Raw genomic sequence first — 27,450 nt, forward strand, 5'->3', positions numbered from 1 at the left:
CACATGATTTCATTTGAACCAACCAATTCCAGGCTGAACTTTCCCCTTAATAATATATTACAGATACAGTGAGTGAATATAGTTTTATGCAGTATTTAGCAACATTCCACCAATATAATGGCGGACACCTGAAACAGGCTTCACAAATTATACCCATGTGAGGAATCGTACCCGAGCTTTCAGAGTGACAAGCAAGTGCTTGACAGGGTTGAGAGGTACGGGGTAGCACATTAGGCACATATTTGTCTCATTGTGTAAATGATCTGATTTTAGTGAGATTACTAATAGCAAGAGACATGTACTGCTCTGGTGAAAACTATGGCAATGACAACCAAGGATCATAATCATGGCCAATTCAGTTATCGGGGCACAATGGAATACAATTGTTAACAACGTCCAGGCCATAGTTTTTTACAAACTTGGTTTACGATCCGCTGACTCCAATAAATTATTTAAAATACCATAACTAAAACCTGTTGACAATTTATCATAAAAACTCCTGCCCTCACGTTTTGTCCCCTCACATGTAATATTATATTCACCACTTGCACGCTGTCTACTTCTCCAGATGCCAGAACATAGACCCACAACCCATATATTCAGTCTTCTACATGTCCCCAGCCTTTTCTTTATGAACCAAACACATGTCACAAAGCGAGCATCTGAATCAGAGCAACACGCAACTTTCTTTTAATTTTCTAATTTGATTAAACTTTCCTTTCCAAAAAAGTCCCAAAGCACATATTGCTCATAAAAGCCATCAATTCCATAATGATATAATGTAAGTAAGAGTGAGTGAGTGTGTAAGTTGGGTTTAACGCCAGTTTGAACAGTATTCAAGTTATATCACGGTGTGATGAGAGGAGGAAAGCCCACGAGCACGGGTATGGTGCTGACAAACCTGGAAACATAATCAGGCTCAACCGAGATTCGAACCATCGATCATAGGTTTCTGGTGTGCCCAAAGGGCACAGAGAATTGTAGTGCCTTAGATGACTGGGCCACCTGGGACTCACCACAGTGTTTCAATCTATGGAGCCCCTAAATCCGTAACTCTCATAACCGGACACTCTGACTTTCTTGATTAATTTGAGGGGGCACGGGTGGCCCAGTCGTCTAAGCACCGCGATTGGCTGTGCAGAGTTGCGTCCCTTGGGCACCCCAGAAACCTATGATTGTGGGTTCGAATCCCTGTTGGCCCCGATTATGTTTCTAGGTTTGTCAGTACCATACCCGTGCTCGTGGGTTTCACCGAAGTGGTAAACGTCCTGAGACCTGCATTACTTCGGGCTTTCCTCTCACATTAAGCTGACATGCCGAGATATAACTGGAATACTGTTAAAAGTGGCGTTAAACCCAACTCACTCACTTAATTTGAGCATTGTACACCTTTACACTCTTTCTCCCATAAGGCTGCAACAGTATGGCATGCCACAATACATATCTCAATACACAGGGTCTGATATGATACGTATATCCCATTACGCCAGAATTACAACACGAAGCCATGAACAGAAATACTTGTGTACTTCAGATGAATGAAAAATGGTGACAGCCTCTTTCTTCTTGTCCAGCGTTCTGACTCCATCACAAAAACGAAAAGAAGAGAAGGCAAAATGATACCAAACAGCTCCTTTGTAGGATACGGGCAGCTTTTCAAGCCCAAGTTTATCCCTATTTATTTTTTGAAAAAGTTATTTTGTATTGTCATGCATTGCGATACACTTACATATGTATCATGTATCGTATCGAAGGTCACATATCACTGTGCATCAGAGATTCTGTGCATCGTTTTATCCTTTCTCCCTAACTTGAATGTGTGATTGAGTGAGTTGGGTTTTACGCAACTTTTAGCAATATTCCACCTATATCATGGTGAGGGACACAAAAACTGGGCTTCACACATAGTACCCACGTGGGGAATTGAACCCAGACCTTCAGCATGACGAGCAAATGATTTAACACGAGGCAAACATCATCCATTTTCTTCTCTTCTGTTGGGCTCTGAGCTCACATGTTCAAGAGTCAGCTAAAGACATATCTTTCTGGTGGACAGTCATTCTCAGCCAAGTAGGTGAGCATCTGCTTGTATTGACTTGCCACAGGGCCTTTTAATGAATAAACTTAATTCATGTCTCAACTGTGGAAGTGAAGAAAGGGTTTAGATTGTATGAAGAAGAGTGAGTGAGTATCGTTTTTACGCCGCTTTTAGCAATATTCCAGCAATATCAGGGCGGGGGACACCAGAAATCGGCTTCACACATTGTACCCATGTCGGGAATTGAACCCAAGTCTTCGGCGTGATGAGCTTTAACCACTAGGCTACCCGACCGCCCCTGTATGAAGAAGAGTCATGTGTACTGCACATACATTTCAGAGAAGGAATTGAGGTGGAGCAGATTACTTGTTTCCAGTGATATTCCACACGATACCACGACAGGAGAATATTCGGCCTCGGGGTACCCTATAACTAGTCTAATAGCCTTCAAGATATCTTCACACTAGTCTATTAGCATCAGGACACTAGTCAGTGTGCAACTACATAGCCTACTAGACTTCAGGATACCTCTGCACTTAATATCTACACTAGTCGACAAGCCTTCAAGATATTGAAAAACTAGTCTACTAACCTTCAGGATACCTGGACACTAGCCGACTAGGCTTCAAGATATCGAGACACTAGTCTACTAGCCTCCAGGAAACCTTGACACTAGTGCACTATACTTGAGGATACCTTGACACTAGCTGACTAGCCTTCAAAATATCGAGACACTAGTCTACTAGCCTCCAGTTAACCTTAACACTAGTCTACTAGCCTTCAGGATATCTCCACTAGTCGACTAGCATTCATTAACATTGAGGCACCAGTCTACTAGTCTTCAGGATACCTGGACACTAGCCGACTAGCCTTCAAGATATCGAGACACTGGTCTACTAACCTCCAGGAAACCTTGACACTAGTCAACTATCCTTGAGGATACTTTGACACTAGCCGACTAGCCTTCAAGATATCGAGACACTGGTCTACTAACCTCCAGGAAACCTTGACACTAGTCAACTATCCTTGAGGATACTTTGACACTAGCCGAATAGCCTTCAAGATATCAAGAGACAAGAGTCTACTAGCCTCCAAGATACTAGCCTTCAGGATACCTTGACACTAGTTGATGAGCCTTCGAGATATCCAGGCTACCTTCACATAGTCTACTAACCTCCAGGATACCTTCAAACTAGTCCACTAGCCTTCAGGATACCTTGACACAAGCTGACAAGCATTCAATATACCTTGACACTAGTCTACTAGCCTTTTGCATACCTCTGCACTAGTCTATTAGCTATCAGAATACTGTGACACATCTTCTAAGTTCAGGACACCTTGACTATGTCACATTAGTCCCAAGCTACAATATTAGTTCTAAGTCTATTCCTGGATGTACACACTGACCTAAGGATATCCTTGTGAAACTGACTGTATCTGTCCTACACCATTAACTTAATGGAATAAATTCTAGATTGGTATTAGAAGCACTGAGCAACATGTTCTTTCATAAAGAACTCAGACATGATCAACCATAAATAAATCCACTGACAATAACATAATCCCTGATGACATATATATGCACTGGTGGACACATTTAGACTCGGTCCCTGGTCAAATCTGGAACAAACTAAAATGCAAAATAAGGTCCTTACAAAATTTTGAATTTGTGTTTATCAGTCATCATGATATGAGAGTACAATCCAGTAAGTGATTGGCAAAAATTACTTCATTAAAATCAAACCAGCCATCTCTCTAGTAACCATGGAAACGGTAAATCAATTGACAATATTCGTCTTGCTTAAGTTAATGAGGGGCTGTTACTTGTAATAAAGAACTTAATGCGGAAACCAGTTTAAGAAAAATCGAAATTAGCTCAAGAACTGTTGCTTGAAAATTTTTGAATTTGGACATGACGATTCACTTCTAAGATGGGGGTTCTTCTTGCAGATTTGGCCAGGGACTGGAGTTTTCTGGCAGTATGCACAACTCAGTCTTGCCTTGATTACAAAAGACCCACATTTATTTCTACAATTTACATAAACAAAATAGCAATGGAATGAAGGCTCCTATCGCTACAAAGACTGGTAATAACATAGTGCTGGTGTCGTCTGCTGCATACGGGTCTTTGACTTTTGGTCCTGAAGGGCGACGAGACTTTGGGGTTTTTCCTGGCACCACTTCCTCCTCTTCTTCCTCCTCTACCTCTTCCCTTGAAGAGTCACCAGGAAGGGCAGGTAACTTTGGTACTTCTGGTGAAATAGTGCACAGTAGAGTTAATATGTACATATGCTCATTGAAAGACTACCTGTTCATAGTGTGTTTGTTTGTTTGCTTGTTTGCTTGTTTGTTGTTTAACGCCGCACTCAGCAATATTCCAGCTATATGACGGCGGTCTGTAAATAATTGAGTATGGACCAGACAATCCAGTGATTGACATGAGCATCGATCCATGCAATTCGGATACGATGACATGCATCAACCAAGTCAACGAGTCTGACCACCCGATCCCGTTCATTGCCTCTTGCGACAAGCATAGTCACCTTTTACGGCAAGCATGGGTTGCTGAAGACCTATTCTAACACGGATCTTCATGGGTCTGATTATCAAGCCATCATCAAACCAATGAATCAAGCCAGAGCATGGTTTCTGCTATGGAAACCAGTGAGTGCCGAGACCAATGAAGACGGAGATTACATTACACAAACGACAACATGGGCAACATGCTATATCCTTGCATCGATCTACTCCACAACATTATAGGACAATGTTAGAATCTCACAATATTCACGCATGGAGTCAGGTGAAATGGGTTCAACGTCGCAGCCAAGATTATTGCACTTTTATAGCGACCTGCATGTGTGTGGCTGCTTGTACCAGTCTGGATTTGATAGAGCTGGACCATTGAGATACCATGCCGAAGTTTAACATGAATACCCCACTCAGACACAGTATACTGACTCCGAGCCAACCAATTGTTGTTTTTAGCCCCTTTAATACAGCCGAGCACCAGGCAGGGTAACAAGTACTATCTGTTAAACACCAGACCTTCCACTTTCCGGGCGGACGCTCTACCATTAGACCACTACATTAGAGAGGCGACTCTCACGAATGAAGTAGGGCTTTTGATCAACTTAAAATGGACATGCATCTCTTCTACACTGCTTTTTTCGTCCATATGTATTCATGTGTGATCATGGAGGAATGGGGTGCATATGTATCATTGAAGTGTTGACAATGAACAAGTTAGAGTTGTGTTTAACATAGATTTGTCTTGCACTTCAGTTCTATCACTCCTTGTCCGCATGACAAGTGCAGGTGTAGCAGAGAAGCCTAAATGTCAAGTAGATGTTAACCAGAGGTGGTGAAATTGGGTTTGACATTGCGTTGTTGTTGTTATTATTATTAGTGCAAGATTATTGCATTTATATAGTGACATGCATAAACATACAGTGACATGCCATCAATGAATTCAATCAAGTATCACATGTAACTGCATATAAGTCACCTCTTAAGACAAACAAAGGGTACTGGGGGCCAATTTTACCTGAAATCCCCATGTATGACATAGCGTACCATGTGACCAACAAGCATGGCCTTGGAGCTTTCCAGGAATTAACAAGTGCAAACATGCATGGTGCAACTCTGTACTGTGAATAGCACGGCCTAGGTTCAGTCTCACACGCCCCTTGAATAGCATGACCTTAGTCCAGTCTCACATGCCCCTTGAATAGCACGACCTTAGTCCAGTCTCACATGCCCCTAGAATAGCACGGCCTTAGTCCAGTCTCACATGTCCCTAGAATAGCACGGCCTTAGTCCAGTCTCACATGCCCCTAGAATAACACCGTCTTACTCCTGTCTCACATGTCCCTAGAATAGCACGGCCTTAGTCCAGTCTCACATGCCCCTAGAATAACACCGTCTTACTCCTGTCTCACATGTCCCTTAAATGGCACCGTCTTAGTCCAGTCTCACATGTCCCTAGAATAGCATGACCTCAGTCCAGTCTCACATGCCCCTTAAATGGCACCGCCTTAGTCCAGTCTCACATGCCCCTTGAATAGCAAAGCCTTAGTTCAGTCTCACATGCCCCTCAAATAGCACCGCCTTTGTCTAGTCTCACATGCCCCTCAAATAGCACCGCCTTAGTCCAGTCTAACATGCCCCTCAAATAGCACAGCCTTAGTCCAGTCTTACATGCCCCTAGAATAGCATGACCTTGGTCCAGTCTCACACGCCCCTCAAATAGCAAGACCTTAGTCCAGTCTCACATGTCCCTAGAATAACACCGTCTTACTCCTGTCTCACATGTCCCTTAAATGGCACCGCCTTAGTCCAGTCTCACATGTCCCTAGAATAGCATGACCTCAGTCCAGTCTCACATGCCCCTTAAATGGCACCGCGTTAGTCCAGTCTAACATGCCCCTCAAATAGCACCGCCTTAGTCCAGTCTAACATGCCTCTCAAATAGCACAGCCTTAGTCCAGTCTTACATGCCCCTAGAATAGCATGACCTCAGTCCAGTCTCACACGCCCCTCAAATAACACCGCTTTAGTCCAGTCTCACATGCCCCTTGAATAGCACAGCCTTAGTTCAGTCTCACATGCTCCTCAAATAGCACCGCGTTAGTCCAGTCTCACATGCCCCTCAAATAGCACCGCCTTAGTCCAGTCTAACATGCCCCTCAAATAGCACAGCCTTAGTCCAGTCTCACATGCCCCTCAAATAGCACCGCCTTAGTCCAGTCTCACATGCTCCTCAAATAGCATGGCCTTAGTCCAGTCTCACATGCTCCTCAAATAGCATGGCCTTAGTCCAGTCTCACATGCCCCTTGAATAGCACCGCCATGGTCCAGTCTCAATGCATCTTGAAAAGCACTGCGTTAGTCCAGTCTCACATGCTCCTCAAATAGCACCGCCTTAGTCCAGTCTAACACGCCCCTCAAATAGCACAGCCTTAGTCCAGTCTCCCATGCTCCTCAAATAGCACCGCTTTAGTCCAGTCTCACATGCCCCTTGAATAGCAAAGCCTTAGTTCAGTCTCACATGCCCCTCAAATAGCACCGCGTTAGTCCAGTCTCACATGCCCCTCAAATAGCACCGCCTTAGTCCAGTCTCACATGCTCCTCAAATAGCACAGCCTTAGTCCAGTCTCACATGCTCCTCAAATAGCATGGCCTTAGTCCAGTCTCACACGCCCCTCAAATAGCAAGACCTTAGTCCAGTCTCACATGTCCCTAGAATAACACCGCCTTAGTCCAGTCTCACATGCTCCTCAAATAGCATGGCCTTAGTCCAGTCTCACATGCTCCTCAAATAGCATGGCCTTAGTCCAGTCTCACACGCCCCTCAAATAGCAAGACCTTAGTCCAGTCTCACATGTCCCTTAAATGGCACCGCCTTAGTCCAGTCTCACATGTCCCTAGAATAGCATGACCTCAGTCCAGTCTCACATGCCCCTTAAATGGCACCGCGTTAGTCCAGTCTCACATGCCCCTCAAATAGCACCGCCTTAGTCCAGTCTTACATGCCCCTAGAATAGCATGACCTCAGTCCAGTCTCACACGCCCCTCAAATAACACCGCTTTAGTCCAGTCTCACATGCCCCTTGAATAGCACAGCCTTAGTCCAGTCTCACACGCCCCTCAAATAACACCGCTTTAGTCCAGTCTCACATGCCCCTTGAATAGCACAGCCTTAGTTCAGTCTCACATGCTCCTCAAATAGCACCGCGTTAGTCCAGTCTCACATGCCCCTCAAATAGCACCGCCTTAGTCCAGTCTAACATGCCCCTCAAATAGCACAGCCTTAGTCCAGTCTCACATGCCCCTCAAATAGCACCGCCTTAGTCCAGTCTCACATGCTCCTCAAATAGCATGGCCTTAGTCCAGTCTCACATGCTCCTCAAATAGCATGGCCTTAGTCCAGTCTCACATGCCCCTTGAATAGCACCGCCATGGTCCAGTCTCAATGCATCTTGAAAAGCACTGCGTTAGTCCAGTCTCACATGCTCCTCAAATAGCACCGCCTTAGTCCAGTCTAACACGCCCCTCAAATAGCACAGCCTTAGTCCAGTCTCCCATGCTCCTCAAATAGCACCGCTTTAGTCCAGTCTCACATGCCCCTTGAATAGCAAAGCCTTAGTTCAGTCTCACATGCCCCTCAAATAGCACCGCGTTAGTCCAGTCTCACATGCCCCTCAAATAGCACCGCCTTAGTCCAGTCTCACATGCTCCTCAAATAGCATGGCCTTAGTCCAGTCTCACATGCTCCTCAAATAGCATGGCCTTAGTCCAGTCTCACACGCCCCTCAAATAGCAAGACCTTAGTCCAGTCTCACATGTCCCTAGAATAACACCGCCTTAGTCCAGTCTCACATGCTCCTCAAATAGCATGGCCTTAGTCCAGTCTCACATGCTCCTCAAATAGCATGGCCTTAGTCCAGTCTCACACGCCCCTCAAATAGCAAGACCTTAGTCCAGTCTCACATGTCCCTTAAATGGCACCGCCTTAGTCCAGTCTCACATGTCCCTAGAATAGCATGACCTCAGTCCAGTCTCACATGCCCCTTAAATGGCACCGCGTTAGTCCAGTCTCACATGCCCCTCATATAGCACCGCCTTAGTCCAGTCTAACATGCCTCTCAAATAGCACAGCCTTAGTCCAGTTTTACATGCCCCTAGAATAGCATGACCTCAGTCCAGTCTCACACGCCCCTCAAATAACACCGCTTTAGTCCAGTCTCACATGCCCCTTGAATAGCACAGCCTTAGTTCAGTCTCACATGCTCCTCAAATAGCACCGCGTTAGTCCAGTCTCACATGCCCCTCAAATAGCACCGCCTTAGTCCAGTCTAACATGCCCTCAAATAGCACAGCCTTAGTCCAGTCTCACATGCCCCTCAAATAGCACCGCCTTAGTCCAGTCTCACATGCTCCTCAAATAGCATGGCCTTAGTCCAGTCTCACATGCTCCTCAAATAGCATGGCCTTAGTCCAGTCTCACATGCCCCTTGAATAGCACCGCCATAGTCCAGTCTCAAATGCATCTTGAATAGCACCGCGTTAGTCCAGTCTCACATGCCCCTCAAATAGCACCGCCTTAGTCCAGTCTCACATGCTCCTCAAATAGCATGGCCTTAGTCCAGTCTCACATGCCCTTTGAACTTGCAAAGACAACATAATATTACAAAAATGATAAAGTCACTCACCATCTAAAGTTCCTTTCATCACATAGATAGCGTTCACTTTGGGGTTGTCATAATCTCCCTGAAAAGAACATATCAGGATTTAGCTAAAACATAATTCCATGAATACTTACATTAGTGGAACATTTAATATTCATTTTCGATTCTAAAATTTCATTTTGTTTGTTCATTAGCAGAGTAGTTTAAACATTATTTCTGACATGATAAGGACCTACTTTCTGATATATGTGTTATAAACTATATATTCTTAGCATCTGAACCCCCACGATCATCATCATCCATGTCACATATATTTGTACGAAAGTACGAAATGGTTTCCTTCGACCTGCTTACTATTTGTTTGTTTGTTTGTTGTTTGTTCTATAACGCCGCTCTCAGCAATATTCAAGCAATATGACGGCGGTCTGAAAAATACTTGAGTCTGGAACAGGCAATCCAGTAATTGACGTCATGAGCATCAATCCAGGCAATTTGGATATGATGACATACATCAACCAAGTCAGCAAGTCTGACCATCCAATCCTGTTTGTCGTCTCTAACAACTGATTTCTTTCGGACACCTTACCTTGATAAACTCAACCGTTAACTTTCCATCAATCTGCGACGTCTCTCCGTTAACTCGTAGTTTGCCTCCTTTGACAGAGAATGCAACAATCTCATCATGTGCAACACCCCGGCCCACTCGACTGTATATATCCAGCTCACTGACGATGGTATGCTCGCCATTTAACACTACGTCAAAAACCTGAAAAATAAATTGATTCAAGTGAATCATTGATGCAGCAATGTGTCAAGTGTTCATTTGTGTTTGTTGTTTAACGCCCAACTCAGCAATATTCCAGCTATATAACAGCGGTTTGTAAATAATTGAGTCTGGACTAGACAATCCAGTGACTGACATCATGAGCATCAATCCACAAAATTGGGATAAGATGACATGCATGAACCAAGTCAGCAAGCCTGACCACCCAATCCTGTTAGTCGCCTCTGACGACACGCATAGTCGCCTTTTATGGCAAGCATGGGTTGCTGAAGACCAATTCACGGGTCTGACATTATGAGCAATCTACGCAATTTGGATACGATGACATGCAACAACCAAGTCAGCGAGCCTGACCACCCGATCCCGTTGGTCGCTTCTTACGACAAGCAGGGGTTGCTGAACCCGGATCTCCACAGGTTAAGTGTTCAACATATTCAATTTCAGGTATTAGGGTCAAGTGTTACAGGAAACTCCATGGCCCCATTGACAAATTGCCGTACAAAATTAAACATAAGAGTAAGCGTTCACACAAACATATCACAAGTATTCTTCTAATTTCTCATAAAGAGACTGACATTTTACAATTTCCAGTTTTGCAAAGACCACCTGTATCTTAAAATTACTGCTGAATTGGCACCAATGGACCAGCATTTGTTTACCTTTCAAGTCAGCAGTGTCGCCCAGCTAATGGTGAGGTTTTTTTCCCTAAGAACTTACCAAGTTATTCAACTTAGTACTCATGGCAGGTAATCAGTGATCAGGTGAGTAAAAAATTTAACATTGAATCAGCAATATCACGACTGGCAGGCAATTAAAGATTTAAAAAAATTAAAAATTAACAAATAGTGATTTTTTAATTTTCTTCAGCATTGCTTTTCAATGCAATAATAGAAAACCAGATAATAACATTGACCTTTAAGAGTACTGCTTGTAGGACTGATCATCCTCAACTAACCACTATCAAGAGTGCCGTATTTTCTTGAGTACACATGGTATAGTGCGCACCCATGTATAACCCTCTAGCCGATTCGGTATTTGGAGAAAAACTATTTAAAGAACACTTTTTATAGCCGGACAGTGTAATTACATGATTAATTTGCGTACTTCAGTATGTATTTGTTGACATGGTATTTCCGGTGTTACGTGCTCACGGTAATATCTTTCCATGGGGAAAAAAACATCAAAACTCATTATTTCTTATATAATGCGCACCCCCTTCTACACAGCTGTGTTTTTGGGGGAAAAAGTGTGCATTATACTCAAGAAAATACGGTACAATACCTCCGATCTAATATGACATGGATCAATTTGCCACACAGCTCCATTTCAGAAGTGATGTCACACCTCCACAGGTCCTATGTCTAACTGACATCTGAATCAGGCTCAACATGAAGCTATCACTGGGTCCAGGGTGTTTATCATGATAGCATGGCCATATAATACCCTGGATAATTGAGGATGATAACTGAAATCTTTCATTCCCATTTGGGAAATTGTAAAAGAATATCAGCTGTGGCGAAAGCCTACATTAATCTGTTACAGAATTTTCAGCCAGATAGGTTTGATTAAGGGTGAGATAAGGAATAATTGTTAATGTAACCTCTAACATGCATCCTAAAATTAATTCTTGAGTTTCACAGACTGGCGATGTAACAGGGTTTTCTCCATTCCAATACTGGGGTACAACAAGGAGAGCATGTGTCACCGCTTTTTTTAGCACTGAACCTAAATGATCCAGAAACGTTTTTTTATAATTACATTATCAGTTTCCTAAGTTTGTATGAACAGCTGATGACACTGTTTTAATGGCAGAAACTCCAGGCGACCTTAGAAAATGTTTAACTATAATTGAAGAACAATCTAAAATTGAAATCTCAAAGAATATGCTGCCAAGTCAAACATTGTGATATTTAAACTGTTGTCAAATGGGCATTCAATTCTATGTCAAATAGTGATGTTCTCCAGAATGTGAAAGAATATGTTTATCTTGGGGTCTTGTTTACAAACACCGGAAAAAGTTATCAAGCCCAGAAATGTCTGACAGATGAGGCAGGCATCAAGGGCCAGCAGCCATGTATGCTTTATTTAGAAAAGTAAGACTGCTGGAAATACCTATTGATTGTCAGTTTAAACTATTTGGAAAACTTGTTCAGCCTCACTGTATTATGGTTTGGAAATATGGGGCTTTTGAGAAATATTGTCAATATATAGTCATACAGTTAAAACAGTCAACGCCAGATTATATGTGGTGTATGGTGAACTAGGAAGAATATCCACTTGTCAACTGCATGAAAGTGGAAATGATCCTATGTTTGTGTAAATTACTATCATCTGATCATACTCTCTCAAGTATTGCTGACAAACTGACGAATAAATACATTGTAAATCAAGGCCTCAACTTCCTACTATTGAATGAACCATAAACTGTCTCATATAATACTGGCTTAAATTACAATTGGTAAGCTAGAAGTTTCTCTTGTTTGTCGTTGAGGTTAAAACACTGCTCGCCAGTTCTGATTGATCAAGGTTTGGTTTTTTTCAAATTAGGAGATATTGCAAACAAAATTCATCAAAAGGCCATTCTTATTATATAAAAGATAACTATGTGATAAATCACAAAAAAACAATGGAGAACAAAGCGTTGTTTATGCAATGATAAAACATTGTTCTATCATGACGTCATTTCTGGAGATTCGAACATCCGTTTGCAACTTGATGACGTCATAAATTGGATGTTAATTTTCAGAGGGAGGTGTTTTGTGAGATGTTCACCGTAGGTGTAGCTGGGCAACATAGATAAACAGAATGGCCGAACGATCGCATCCAAAAGAGGGAGAGATATGACTATCGGTATTGGGAGAAAAGGCAGAAATCGATGTGGAAATTATGACAATATGTATGTGGAAGACAAGAAAACTATCAATACCCATTGTGAATGATAACATGTAAGTAACGATCAATGGACCATCCAAAATATCTGGAGCCCTGGTTAGTTATGGATACCTTCCTCTGTACCACGGTTGTGATTTATTTACTTCCAATATTAGAACCAGATTGTTTTTAATATTCTGTCGGGCAGTTGAGAAATGACCCTACAAGCCATATCAATTACAGTATCCAGTATCACTCTCTTAATGTCATCAACAAGACAACTTGCAACTTATATTTCTTTGATTACACATATATTACCAGTAATATGATCATGATGATTATGAGAATCACTTTGTTAAACATATAAATATCAGCAACTAGACTATTTCAATATGTTACATTTGATTACTGAGATATTATTTTACGGGAATTAATCTGTTAAAAAAGCAGGCTGGTGTTAACTAAACAATTCATAAAAGTTTCGTTTGATTATTGACATATTTACCACAAAGTACCAATACCAATCTCACCAAGCTCGAAACTTGCCACTAGAAACAATATTACAATAACTTGCCCCTAGAAACAATATTACAATAACGTGTCCCTAGAAACAATATTACAATAACTTGTCCCTAGAAACAATATAACAATAACTTGTCCCTAGAAACAATATTACAATAACGTGTCCCTAGAAACAATATTACAATAACTTGCCCCTGGAAACAATATTACAATAACTTGTCCCTAGAAACAATATAACAAAAACTTGTCCCTAGAAACAATATTACAATAACGTGTCCCTAGAAACAATATTACAATAACTTGCCCCTGGAAACAATATTACAATAACTTGTCCCTAGAAACAATATTACAATAACTTGCCCCTGGAAACAACATTACAATAACATGTCTCTAGAAACAATATTACAATAACTTAGCCCTAGAAACAATTTTACAATAACGTGTCCCTAGAACCAACATTACAATAACATGTCTCTAGAAACAATATTACAATAACTTGGCCCTAGAAACAATATTACAATAACGTGTCCCTAGAACCAACATTACAATAACATGTCTCTAGAAACAATATTACAATAACTTGCCCCTAGAAACAATATTACAATAACTTGCCCCTGGAAACAATATTACAATAACTTGTCCCTAGAAACAACATTACAATAACATGTCTCTAGAAACAATATTACAATAACTTGGCCCTAGAAACAATATTACAATAACGTGTCCCTAGAACCAACATTACAATAACATGTCTCTAGAAACAATATTACAATAACTTGCCCCTAGAAACAATATTACAATAACTTGCCCCTGGAAACAATATTACAATAACTTGTCCCTAGAAACAACATTACAATAACATGTCTCTAGAAACAATATTACAATAACTTGGCCCTAGAAACAATATTACAATAACGTGTCCCTAGAACCAACATTACAATAACATGTCTCTAGAAACAATATTACAATAACTTGCCCCTAGAAACAATATTACAATAACTTGCCCCTGGAAACAATATTACAATAACTTGTCCCTAGAAACAACATTACAATAACATGTCTCTAGAAACAATATTACAATAACTTGGCCCTAGAAACAATATTACAATAACGTGTCCCTAGAACCAACATTACAATAACATGTCTCTAGAAACAATATTACAATAACTTGCCCCTGGAAACAATATTACAATAACTTGTCTCTAGAAACACAATGCCAAAGGCCACCTGACAACGGCATTCATCCCTTGAGAGTCAACCCTTTCTCCAATATGTCAATCCCCCCCCCGCCTCCCGACCACCACCCCATCCTCCAGCTCTGTATCGCCATCCAAGTTTGCAGCTGACGTGCTGTTGTCTTACTGGGGATATTCACACATGAGGGGACGGCAAGATTGAATTTCAATAATTTGCAATGAAGTCACAGCTGAACAGTTCAGGTGCAACAATCCTCAAGGGGACATTAAAATATGCCAATAAGCATTAAACAATAACACTTGTGGACACTACAGCTGACTAAACAAAGGCCAAACATTTCTCTATTTTCTCTGGGTGACACTTTCCAAACCCTGGGTTAGCAGTGTGGAAACTAACAGTTTTAGTCAGCTCGTCCTTACAATAACATATTGTAAAACCCTTGAAACAGGCAAATTTCTACTATTTCTTAGGATACCTTAACTATTGGGCAGTGTGGTAATTAAGGACTACAGGACTAGTGGCAATTTCTAAAGCTGGATTAGTGTTCCCAACGTATCGATTCCTCTAAAACACTTATCTGCATTACAGTACTCGTCCAACCACACAACACTTATTCTACCAACACAATACCCTAGCATTAAACTCCAGTATCGACACAAACAAATTATGAGGACTTAGCATGATGAAAAACCCAGGAGGCTAATTAATCACAACAGTCACGTGGAAGACAAAGGAGGAAGGACTTGCGCATCATGGAAGCAGCTGTGTGATCAGCACCTGATCACTCCGGGCTCACCTGGTCTGACGAGGGGCCACGTCGTACATCATCCCTCATTGTTTCACAACAATGCCCCTTGCCATGCTTGATGCATACATAGGGACTAAATCCAGCATGTGTTAATCAATTAAATTGACTGTAAATCAGGTAATGATAGGAATCATCTACAGTGAGTGAGTGAGTGAGTGAGTGAGTGAGTGAGTGAGTGAGTGAGTGAGTGAGTGAGTGAGTGAGTGAGTGAGTGAGTGAGTGAGTGAGTGTTTCGGGTAGGTGGGTTTTGGGTGGATGGGTGAGCATAGTTTTACGCTCCTTTTAGTAATATTCCATCAATATCATGGTGGGGATACATCAGACGTGGGCTTCACACATTGTACCAATGTACAATGGGGAATCGAACCCGGGTCTTCGGAGTGATGAGCGAACACTCCAACCACTAGGCTACCCCACTGCCCCCAGTACAATATACAGCCATTCTGAAACTCAGTTGATGATCTTATCCATTAGTTCTGGTATGACAAGAGCAACTTCCAATAATAATGAGTGGAGAGTCTCATTTGGACTGATGCAACCAAAGACTTCAAACCAGTCAATAAACAAGAGACGTTCGTGTAAGAGTGTAAGGCCATATAAAGACTCTCTATTTACCAGTATCTATAAAATTTTAGTCCTTGTCATTTATATATTTGTTTACATTAGCATATTATCTGTATGATTAAAGAAAGAAATCGTATTTTCGTATTTAGTTGCAAATTTGCGGAGGACACCAGTGTGTGAGGGAGTCTTGATTTACGCTGCTTTTAGCAATATTCTAGCAATATCACAGCAGGGGACAACAGAAGTGAATCACACGTGGTACCCATGTGGGGAATCGAACCAGGGCCTCTGGCCAGCGAACACACAGTTTAACCACTATGCTATCCTGTCACCCCTATATATACATTAACAACAATGTGCCAAGTCAGCAAGTAGTGGTGGTTCCCCTGGGCAGCTTGCTAAACACCAGCAAGGCTTAGGGCGAGACCTGATCCCTCTGTATCTCCTACTCAACACCTTGTATTTTATGTTTATTATACATGTGCTGCATGCCACTGTGAGTGGTTTCGGGTATATAAACAACAAGAACCCAATCTTTGCCAAGGCTTATTCACTAAGATTTATAACACAGGTAGGCTTGCTTAGCCCGGTTGTCAATACGGAACCAGGCATTTATTATACGCAAATGGGGTGGGTCATCTGTGTTAGAAATTGGCACTAGTCCCATTGTCCTTGCCAAACTGCCCAGTTAAGGTATCATCAGGACTAGTAGAAATATGCCATTTTTAAGGGTTTTGCTATATGTTATGATTATCATTGCGGGGGCACGGGTGGCCCAATCGTCTAAGACGCCGCGATTCCTTGTGCAGAGTTGCGTCCCTTGGGCACCCCCAGAAACCTATGATTGTGGGTTCGAATCCCGGATCGCCCCGATTATGTGTCTAGGTTTGTCAGCACCATACCCGTGCTCGTGGGTTTCACCGAAGTGGTAAACGTCTGAGACCTGCATCACTTCGGGCTTTCCTCCCACATTAAGCTGACACGCCGTGATATAACTGGAATACTGTTAAAAGCGGTGTTAAACCCAACTCACTCACTCATTATAAGGACTAGTGGACTAAACATGTTAATTTCTACAGATGGTATCAGGAATCTGGGGACGGTAACCAAAAAATATCTTGAGGAGAGGGTCATGAAAATAATACACATACTTGGGGAGGGTCATGTACAAGGACATGGGGAGGGTCATCCACAAATGTGACAAGCATGAGGGAGGGTCATTACATTCATACATTAAAAACAAAGAAAAACCTCTGACCCACTTTATAATGGCCAGGCCCTAAAGGTACAAGGGTTAAGAAAGCAACCTCATACAGCATTACCATCTGGCTGTCTAATGAATGGCAATCAAGTTTTTGAAGGGTAACTTGGCTACAGGATAATTTTGAAATAACCAAGTGCTACAATGGTTGTCATGAGCTGGATACTATAATACACCGCCACACAGCGATACTGTCAAGTGCAGCTTGGTAACTAAACAATTTGTCACTCACGTGTTAGCACTGGGCTATGGACATTGCACTGCATCAACTGTCGAATCGATTGACACCCTGAGTTTTTCCTATACGTTGTTATACTAGTCGTGGACTAGTTTCTCTTTTATCGTAGGAGGTACGGTAACACTAATCCCAATGGTTGAATTCTTTCACAACTTTGACATGTTTGAAAATAATTACTTTTTGAAAATCAAATCTGAAATATGAATCAATGCATGAGTAGGTGTATCTTGTATCATATCAAATACATCAGGAAATCGCAACACTCCTAATAACAATTAAAGCCATTTCCCATCACTTTGAACTCCCGCTTCAACATCTGTGACATTTTCAAAGTCATAAACTTAACTTATTATTGATATTTAGCAAACATGTCACACTTTCTGATTCTACAGATATTGTATATGAGACAGCTGTGGGGATAACACATGGTCGTCAAGGTAAATTCAATTTTCCCGAACTTTCCAACCTCCACTCCATTTTAAAAACCTTATCATCTTTCCTTGTAGACTCATGATCAGTACGAGAAAATACACATGGTAATCTTAATCTCTGCATATAAAACAATGCCTTGGAGAGCAGGAAATACATTTTAAATGGTAAATCATCGTGTCTATTGATGTTTCATATCAAATTTCATACTTTTATTGACCAAGTTTGTTATACCTGTTTATTCACCTGAATTTGCTGAAGGGATACGATAACCCTCATCAATTATTTGGACCCCGTTTGTTTTAAAAATTGTCTGGACAGAAAAAATTAAATGTCGGGTAAGCAATATTTTAAACCGGACATTTGGGATTCCCAATCAGACATGTCCGCCGCATATGACCGTTTCCGGACCCCTGATCATCACAACTGTTATTAATTATACCCAGTGTCAGGAAAGAAAGGCAGATTATGCCATCATTCTTCTTAAGCGGGTGAGCGAGTTGAGTTTAATGCCTCCTTAAATTATTCCAGAAATATCACGGCGTGGACATCAGAAATGGGTTCATTTTTATTCATAGAAAACCGATGGAAAACAGCATTCGAAGTTAAGCATGAAAATCAAGGAGTCCTTGTCAGTGCCCTAACATTAAAAATTAAAGATTCTGGGTGTTACTGGAATATTGTATATTACCGGAAACAGCATTTAAGCAGAATCACCAAAAAAATATTAGTGTAAAATAGCCAACACACTGGTACCAAAGGAGTGAGAATATATTGAACACCCAAAGAAAACATTAATACCCAGGTGAATGACATTTTGTGAGTAAATACTTAATGACAATTATTGAAATTTAGATCCCTGGTGAGTGAGTGAGTGAGTGAGTGAGTGAGTGAGTGAGTGAGTGAGTGAGTGAGTGAGTGAGTGAGTGAGTGAGTGAGTGAGTGAGTGAGTGAGTGAGTGAGTGAGTGAGTGAGTGAGTGAGTGAGTGAGTGAGTGAGTGAGTGAGTGAGTGAGTGAGTGAGTGAGTGAGTGAGTGAGTGAGTGAGTGAGTGAGTGAGTGAGTGAGTGAGTGAGTGAGTGAGTGAGTGAGTGAGTGAGTGAGTGAGTGAGTGAGTGAGTGAGTGAGTGAGTGAGTGAGTGAGTGAGTGAGTGAGTGAGTGAGTGAGTGAGTGAGTGAGTGAGTGAGTGAGTGAGTGAGTGAGTGAGTGAGTGAGTGAGTGAGTGAGTGAGTGAGTGAGTGAGTGAGTGAGTGAGTGAGTGAGTGAGTGAGTGAGTGAGTGAGTGAGTGAGCACGGGTACCGTGAGATCTGTGTTGACTTGAATAAAATTAGAGCAAATTTCAATAACCTCTCTTAATTTCAAATTATTGCATGTAAATCCGGTCTGTAGGACAGATAGGTGATAACACTTAAGTTTTAAAACTGCTAACAAAAATGTCATTAGCACAGAAATGCATATTTTATAATCTTCACGACAAGTAAGTAAGCCATGCCCCATTGACACTTTTAACAGCAAGGCTTCTACTTACTACTTATTCAGTCTGACTGGCATTCTTATCAGTAACTTACGTTTTGTTTGTTTGTTTGTTGTTTAACGCCGCACTCAGCAATATTCCAGCTATATGACGGCGGTCTGTAAATAATCGAGCCTGGACCAGACAATCCAGTGATTAATATCCTGAGCATCGATCCACGCAAATGGGATACAATGACATGCATCAACCAAGTCAGCGAGCCTGACCACCAGGTCCTGTTTGTCGCCTCTTACAACAAGCATAGTGTTACTGATGCATTATTCAGTAATCTTATACAGGTTGTAGTTATCGTATGTCCCCATGGGTCGTATTGAACCTCAACCAGGAAACTGAACTTATTAGCAGAATATGAAGCCTTTTCAAAATCAAATTGATTTTTTCACTGCAAGTAGTAACTTAATATAAAGTTGTCATGGTTGTAAAAAGCATTATGTAAATCTTTCTCAGTTTAAGTGACTATGAACATAAGACCACCTGGCTCAGGGCAAGGGTTTTTTGGATAAAATGTTGAACAGTTTTACAACTGGAGTAAATTAACAATTCTCAATCAACAACTCACTTTTGGTGAGTGAGTGAGTGAATTAGGTTTAATGCTGCTTTAACGATATTCCACCATAATCACGACAGTGGACACTAGAAATGGGCTTCACACATTTCAATTAGGGGAATTAAACCCAGGCTTCAGAGTATGAATGTTTGTATGCTAGAATGTAACAATACAGTGGGGTCATGTTACCATGGTCACGACATGTATCTCAATACAGTACATATATTTTATTTATGAGTTGATATATTCTCGCTTTGCAAGTGAATCACAACCGTGAATCATTTCTTTCAATATTTTGTTTGTTTGTTGTTTAACGCTGCACTCTGCAATATTCCAGCTATATGACGGCAGTCTGTAAATAATCAAGTCTGGACCAGACAATCCAGTAATTGACATCATGAGCATCGATCCATGCAATTGGGATAGATGACATGTATCAACCAAGTCAGCGAGCCTGACCACCTGATCTCGTTAGTCCCCTTTTACGACAAGCATAGGTTGCTGAAGACCTATTCTACTCCGGCTCTTCACGGGTCGTTTTAATATTTCAGAATTTGAAGATGGGAAATTGTAGAACCATATCATATAGGCTAAAGGACTCTGTGAATGTCATGCTATTAATTCATAGCCAACCGGGAAACACTAGAGAATGTGCAAATTGATGAACAGTTTCTAGAGCTCCAGATAAGCTTTTGGTGTTGTGGGTATTTTACCCATGCATTTTAAAATCATTGGATATCAGTAATCCTATCTGGGTATTCAAATTTCTGTTACCCACTAGTTTTTACACATGTGGGTATTGAAGTTAAATATTTAAAAACACTATTCATCTAGTCCCTGCAAACTGGTGTTGTGTGGGTTCAAGTGCTTTATAGGACTCAAAAATACCACGATACTTCCACAAGAAAGTGTGATGGCAAATGATCGTGATGTAACTGTCATCGTGGAGTTTAGCAAGGTTGACGGAATGCCCGTTTATAATTTCAAAATAAGTTGCTGATTTGCTAATCGAATACGCAGGGTTACTTCACAATATTTTGATGATACGCACATGTTTTATTTTTGTAGCGTATCTGTAATGTTCGTTGCGTATTTGATACGCTTGTATTTTATTTTACTGCATATTTCTGCATTTCTGATGCGTATTTTATGCAGATACGCAGCTTATCTGGAGCTCTGGTTTCTGTTATTATTCACATGTTTTTACACCAGTATGACTTGCAATTGAATGTAACATGATACAGGGTTGTAAATGGATGTATTGTATCATGGCCTTGTATCAGTAGACAATACTGTAACGCCTTATCCTCATACAACCACTATCAATGAATGTCTATAATTTTGGCAGTGAGGCCTTCTCGGATCGCCTCAGGAAGCGTCATGACCAACACTGTAGGCATATTGACAGATTCACCCCCACCAATAGCCTGTCAAACAGATGACATAATCAGCCACATCACATATTATACAAATGTTATATATTAGGGCTGGAACGGGTAACTCAGATACTCTGGTCAGGTAGGACCCGGTTACCCACAGGACTATCCGGACCAGTGGTTAGTCAAGTGATATATTGTTTAATGACAAAAACTTACTATGGCTTAGTGGTTACACTACAAGTCGCTAATTTTCGCATTTCTTTCTGACAATGCCACATTCCTTTTGACTTGTATATGTTTGAGTAAAGATAAAGCTTCAGTCAACTTCAGTGTATGCATGATCTGATAGTTTGATACATGTATCTAATTGTTTTACTGCAACCCAGGCAAAAACTATCAGACATTCTCTCCCCAATTCTTGAGACCTGCAGTGGGTACCCAGGTAGGGTCAGGTAATAGGGGGTCAGGTACCCGGGTAGTAAATTTGGACTTGTCCCACCCCTATTATATATGTATACCACCTACCTGTAATTTGTACTTATCCAGCCTCAGGATTATTCTAGGAACATCAACAACTGAACAAAAGGTTTGTTGTTTCTTTAATCAGCAAATAAAGGTCAAAGACCAAATACCAGCAGTCCAAACACCAAATGTGTTAACAACAATGGCCACCGATCCAGGGCTCAATTTAGCTTTATAAAACATACAGTACAACCTATTACTGACAAACGCACCTAATACTTAACATGATTAAGTCTACATGCACCAACTGCATGTCAACAGATTTCAAATTTTTGTCTTACTAACTCTTACATGTCCTCACAACATCGGTCTTTGAACACACTCAATACCTTTAAGCTTTATTACATCACTAATGCCTGTTTTATGTGTAATCCATGACAAAGGTTTAATGCGATGCACAAATGGGCGTCCAGTGCTCACAAATGTTAAGATTGGACGTGGAAAAAGAATTTGCATCCCGAGGCTGCAGGATAATATTCATTGTACCTACAGCGCATCAAGAGCAGTTATGGGCGTATTGTTTCAGCCATCAATCTTGACCTCTGTCCACAGGATCATTGATTCATTCCAGACTCTAAAGTAACAAGGGCAAAAGTGAGCGTGGCTCACTAATACCCCCGACCCACCTAGTGTGTCAGTAGTTTCAAATTAAAAAATGGATAGGGTTAGGGTTTGAAAAATTCATTAAAAAAATGGAAAATTAATAAAAACATTTTTTTTCTTTTGACTGCACCCCTATATATGACACAGATTATATGTACTAAGTTTGAGATGAATCTACTGAATAGAGAAATCGCGCGGACAAAGTTTTTGGACGGACGGACGGACGGAACCTTGGTATAACTATATACCCCCGATCTAAAAGGTCGTGGGCATAATTATCAAAATGTACAATACACTACACGAATACATTACTTTACAGCAGGGGTCCGGAAACTGTCATATGCGCTGGACATGTCCGATTGGGAATCTCAAATGTCCGCTTTAAAATATTGCTTACCTGACATTTAAATTTTTCTGTCCGGACATTTTAAAAAACAAACAGTTTACAGGACCCTCATATTGCCTGCAAGGGCCCTTAAAATTATTATTTGGGGTCCCCTGGACCCCCACTTTTGTAAGTAAGGTAAAACCCTGCATGACACATGACAGTCATCAGGGATCTGACATTTTGCACCTGGTGCAAGTTAAATCAAGTTTCTTAAATTGAGCCCTGACAAACTTGTAAATGTATGTGACAATGAACACAATTCAGCAAGATTCAGTACTGAAACATTTCCTTGTAAGAAATAAATCAGATTCTCATCTGTCCATGGTGTGACGCTTCACAGCATTTAGCCACCATATTGACTCGAAGCCAACAACATGCAGAACTCAAACCCTTTCTTCTTTCCAAACACAACTAATTGTCCTGATCGAAAACCATTTTTCTCATTAGTACATATGTGTGCGTGCCATGACATAGACTAGCACAAGTCTCTGAGGCAATAGGGCCTGTCGGGTAGCCTAGTGGTTAAAGCGTTCGCTCGTCAGGCCGAAGACCCAGGTTCAAATCCTGACATGGGTACAATGTTTGAAGTCCACTTCTGGTGTCCCCCGCCGTGATATTGCTGGAATAATGCTAAAAGCGGTGTAAAACCAAACTCACTCTGAGATAATAATTATTAGCTTAAATCATAAGTTCTTGATTATGCAAATAATAAGAAGCTGTCCCTATAAGAGACTGGAGTCCTTACTGTCCACATATCTAGACTTGCCTTTTGGGAGGATAGAATTACTACACACCCATGGACTTTTCTTTCAGTACAGCCTAGGAGCAAGGCTAGCCATGTCACAAAATAAGGAAATTGAAAGAACACAAATATATTCCACCAGGGAACGGAGCCTGCCCATCACTGTTGTTGACTAAGTGTAGCAAGCACCTGCCGGGTCGACATGACCCAGGAGATGATTGCTGTAATTACCCTGTTATAATCAAGTGTGAGAGTGACAGTTGGTTTGGGGCTACTTTTACCATTATCACATTCCGGCAGATTTCTGTACCTTTCTTAACTGGTTGTGTGTCTTAATGGCTCTTTGCAAAAATCAAGCCACATGACGGCAGTGTGTAAATAATCGAATGTCGACCAGAAAATCCAGTGATTGACATTATGAGCAACGATCCAGGCTGTTAGGGTAAGTTGACACGACATCAATGAAGTCAATGAGCCTGACCACCGGATACAGGAAGTGGCCTCTCACGACCAGCATATGTTGCTGGCGACTTATTCTAACCCGGAATCCCTACGATGACAGGCTATCAACCAAGTCACCAAGTCTGACTACCGATCCAATACCGTATTCGACGTAATAAGAGCCTAGGACGCTCTCAAAATTAGAAATAGGGGGCTCTTATTAGAATATTATTTTGGTGAAAAAAACTGAGTTGAAAGATAAATATCATTATTTATGCTGAAATATTTATGTACGACAGATATATTTTTCCATAATTTAATTGCCCATAATTGAGGGGGCATATAACACATGAGTGCGTATTATACGCGAATACATGTCTTGTGTACATTGATCAATTGGAAGGGGCGCTAATTGGGATTGTTCACAAGCCGATATCTTAGCAAATGTCACTGTGGGCGCTTATAAGAGCGGGGCTCTTATTAAGTCAAATACGGTAAGTCACTATTTACAACCAACACAGGGATCATGCCAAAGACACATAATCCAATTAACCAATAATCATGATAATTGACCTATTTTTAACAAACAATAGCTCTAGGCGTAGCAAAGGCTATATCATGTGTACTTTCTCAAGGTTGAGCTTGTTGTAGTAACACAATTAGGGCTGTAAGGATACCCCTTGCTGTTAGCCAGGCCTATCGTGATAGTAAGGTTACGATATTTGATATATCACAACTGTACACTTGTCATGTGTCGTAGTCCGTCATAAAACATGAGGCATGAGTAGGGCCCTACTTGCTCAAACCTGTTTAGTAAAGTTGTGCTAAATACAACATCAATGGCACAAGGTCAATAGACAGACAGACAGAAAGACACAGACAGACAGACAGACAGACAGAATTCACTCAACCTGTTTCGCGAATACAGTTATACCGTTATGCTGTTTTGACGTCACAGTGCACTCTAACATAGTATGACGTCATAGTGCAATCTTAACTTTGTGACGTCACAATAAGACAGGCATAGGGCAGGCGTACGACACATACAGAAATAAGTATTGTAGTGGCAGTAAAATATACAATAATTGTATAAAATAAGTCAAATATTTCAGGCCATTTAATTTTGGTTTGAAAGTATTAATAAAATAACTTTCTTTTATCTTTCTCAGCGTATCATTTTCACATTTGGAAAACGGGAATATCACAAAATTGGGTGTTTTATCATTATCAGAGGGTATGATGCAAAAAAACTACATATATATGTATATACACCATCAGAAAATATAGTTTAAAACATATTTCCATACTGCTTGGCATGTCCTCCATAAATATATCCTCAGGGTTAGAGGCTAACAGTTTTTGTCCACTAGTCCTTATAATGATAACATATAGCAAAACCCTTAAAATGGGCCAATTTCTACTAGTCCTTAGGATACCTTTACTATTGGGCAGTTTGGTAAGGACTACAGGACTAGTGCCAATTTCTAACGCTGATCCTTATAGCATTTGTTCATCAAGGTGAGGTGAAATGGTGAAACGCCGCGTCCAAGATTATTGCACTTATATAGCGACGTGCATGCACGTGTGTGTGTGGCTGCTTGTACTAGTCCGGACTGATGCCGATTTATAGTGCTAGCTCACTGAGATACCATGCCGCAGTTTAACATGAATACACCACTCAGACACAGCATACTGACTCCAAGCCGACCAGTCCTTGTTTTAGCCCCTTAACACCGAGCGCCAGACAGGGTAACAACAAGTACCATCTTTTAACGTCTTTTTGGTATGACGCGGTCAGGGATCGAACCCCGGACCTTCTGCTCTCCGGACGGACGCTCTAAGTAAGGATAGGATTTATAAATGAACAACTTTATTACAATTAAGGGCGATGTTTCAGTGTAGGTTCTAACACCGTTATCAATGCTACTTGCTTAACATATATAGATCTATCCATTAAGAGATGAAAATATCATTACCAAAAAATAATGTAGGATTGTTATCATTATTATCAAATATAATCTTTATTATATTCTACGTATTTCAGAGGGATTAACATATTCAGTGATCGATATTAATTTACACCAACTCCATGCTGTACTGGATTATTATTATCATTGTTTAAAATGCATTATTATTAAACGTTTGACACACATATTTATTCAAAGACAGTGTTGTGTTTGTACATGCACATCGTCGTCCTGAGGCTTGCAAAGACATTAGACTCTACCATTATTACTATTATTATCTTTTGTCAGTAACTGATAGTTATTATGCATATCGTACAAAAGTATTGCACAGTACAGAAGGGGGTCCCTGTGAATTACCTTCCTGTTCGGCGCTGTAAACCACACTTCGGAAAACTTCAAAACAATAACATAGTCTCCGTCTTTTGACAGTGGAACGTCGTAGCCAAAGGTGGACATGTGATAGCGTTCAGTCTGGTACAATATTTGGTCCTGTGGTACCACTCTTTGGATCAGAAGACTTTTGCCATAATCAGAGGCTTGCCCGATTTTCTGTGGATCCGCCTGGTAACGGATGCCTTGGACATCGGTGTGACTGCTCCCGCCGCAATTCACGGCCCAAATAACCTCTCCGATTCCCATGCACTGCCCGACAAGCGACAGAACGCAGACTGCACTAAATAGCACATGTTGTTTGTGTAAAAACTGTTCTAGTCTTTGAATCGCGGAGCCGGCGATGGTCAACATTTCCACCACGCTTGCTTCTCTTCCGTAAAGGAAATGACGCGGCAGGAGTAACACTGCGCAGGCGCGAGTAATAGTCGTCGTGAATGGATAAAAGACGTGTAATAACCAACCTTGTCAGATCTTTTATCATCCGCTTTTGACATAGTTTATACCGGAGCAATTAACTACTGTTCGGTCAATCAATATTCAAGTAGAGATATATTGTGGTGTACGTGTGCTGTAATGTAGTGGTAGATCATTTTTTGTGAAAGTGTTAACGTAAAAGCTGAAATTTGCTTGAGTATGAACTCGTATGACACGGACCGGGTGAAAGGGTTTATTACAGAGTGTGGCAAAATATTTTTCCGAAACGATAGTGTCAGAAATTGGGTATTACCTGAACAGGCCTTTTCTTCGTATCAAATTATGCAATCATTATTTTATTTAGACGAAATAAAATATTAATTGGTGCATGCATGGTTGCATGGCGTATTTTCTTGCAAAATGTAACATTCTTGCCACGCACGATCATGTGAATCAAATGACTTGACAAGGGAATAGCATTTTATAAGGGGGCGATTCTCCTTAATTTCAACTGCCGAATTAGTTGGATTTAAAAATTGGTTAAGATGTAATGTAATATAATTTATGAATAAAAACACAAAATATAGGTAAATAATAGAAATACATAGGACATTAAT

At 40.9% G+C, this 27,450-nt stretch overlaps 1 protein-coding gene across 1 annotated transcript; it reads right to left on the minus strand.

The window, feature by feature from the left end:
* Positions 1-1,286: 1,286 nt before the first annotated feature.
* On the minus strand, positions 1,287-26,816 carry LOC124113786 (malectin-B-like). The gene is made up of 4 exons (XM_046474302.2): positions 26,384-26,816; positions 9,815-9,994; positions 9,253-9,310; positions 1,287-4,290 (listed from the first exon to the last, which is right to left on the minus strand). Exons 1-4 carry the CDS (start codon positions 26,768-26,770, stop codon positions 4,067-4,069), a joined length of 849 nt encoding a protein of 282 aa, XP_046330258.1. The 5' UTR covers positions 26,771-26,816; the 3' UTR covers positions 1,287-4,066.
* Positions 26,817-27,450: the final 634 nt, after the last annotated feature.

The sequence above is a fragment of the Haliotis rufescens genome, unplaced genomic scaffold (assembly GCF_023055435.1).
Source record: "Haliotis rufescens isolate VD_foot unplaced genomic scaffold, xgHalRufe1.0.p SCAF_38, whole genome shotgun sequence".
Classification (NCBI taxonomy): domain Eukaryota; kingdom Metazoa; phylum Mollusca; class Gastropoda; order Lepetellida; family Haliotidae; genus Haliotis; species Haliotis rufescens.

Coding starts and splice junctions, on each gene's coding strand:
- LOC124113786 (XM_046474302.2), bottom strand. CDS start 26,770: ATGTTGACCATCGCCGGCTCCGCGATTCAAAGACTAGAACAGTTTTTA. Junction 9,995..26,383: donor TTACAGCGCCGAACAGGAAG/GTAATTCACAGG, acceptor TTTATTTTTCAG/GTTTTTGACGTAGTGTTAAA. Junction 9,311..9,814: donor TAACGGTTGAGTTTATCAAG/GTAAGGTGTCCG, acceptor TGTTCTTTTCAG/GGAGATTATGACAACCCCAA.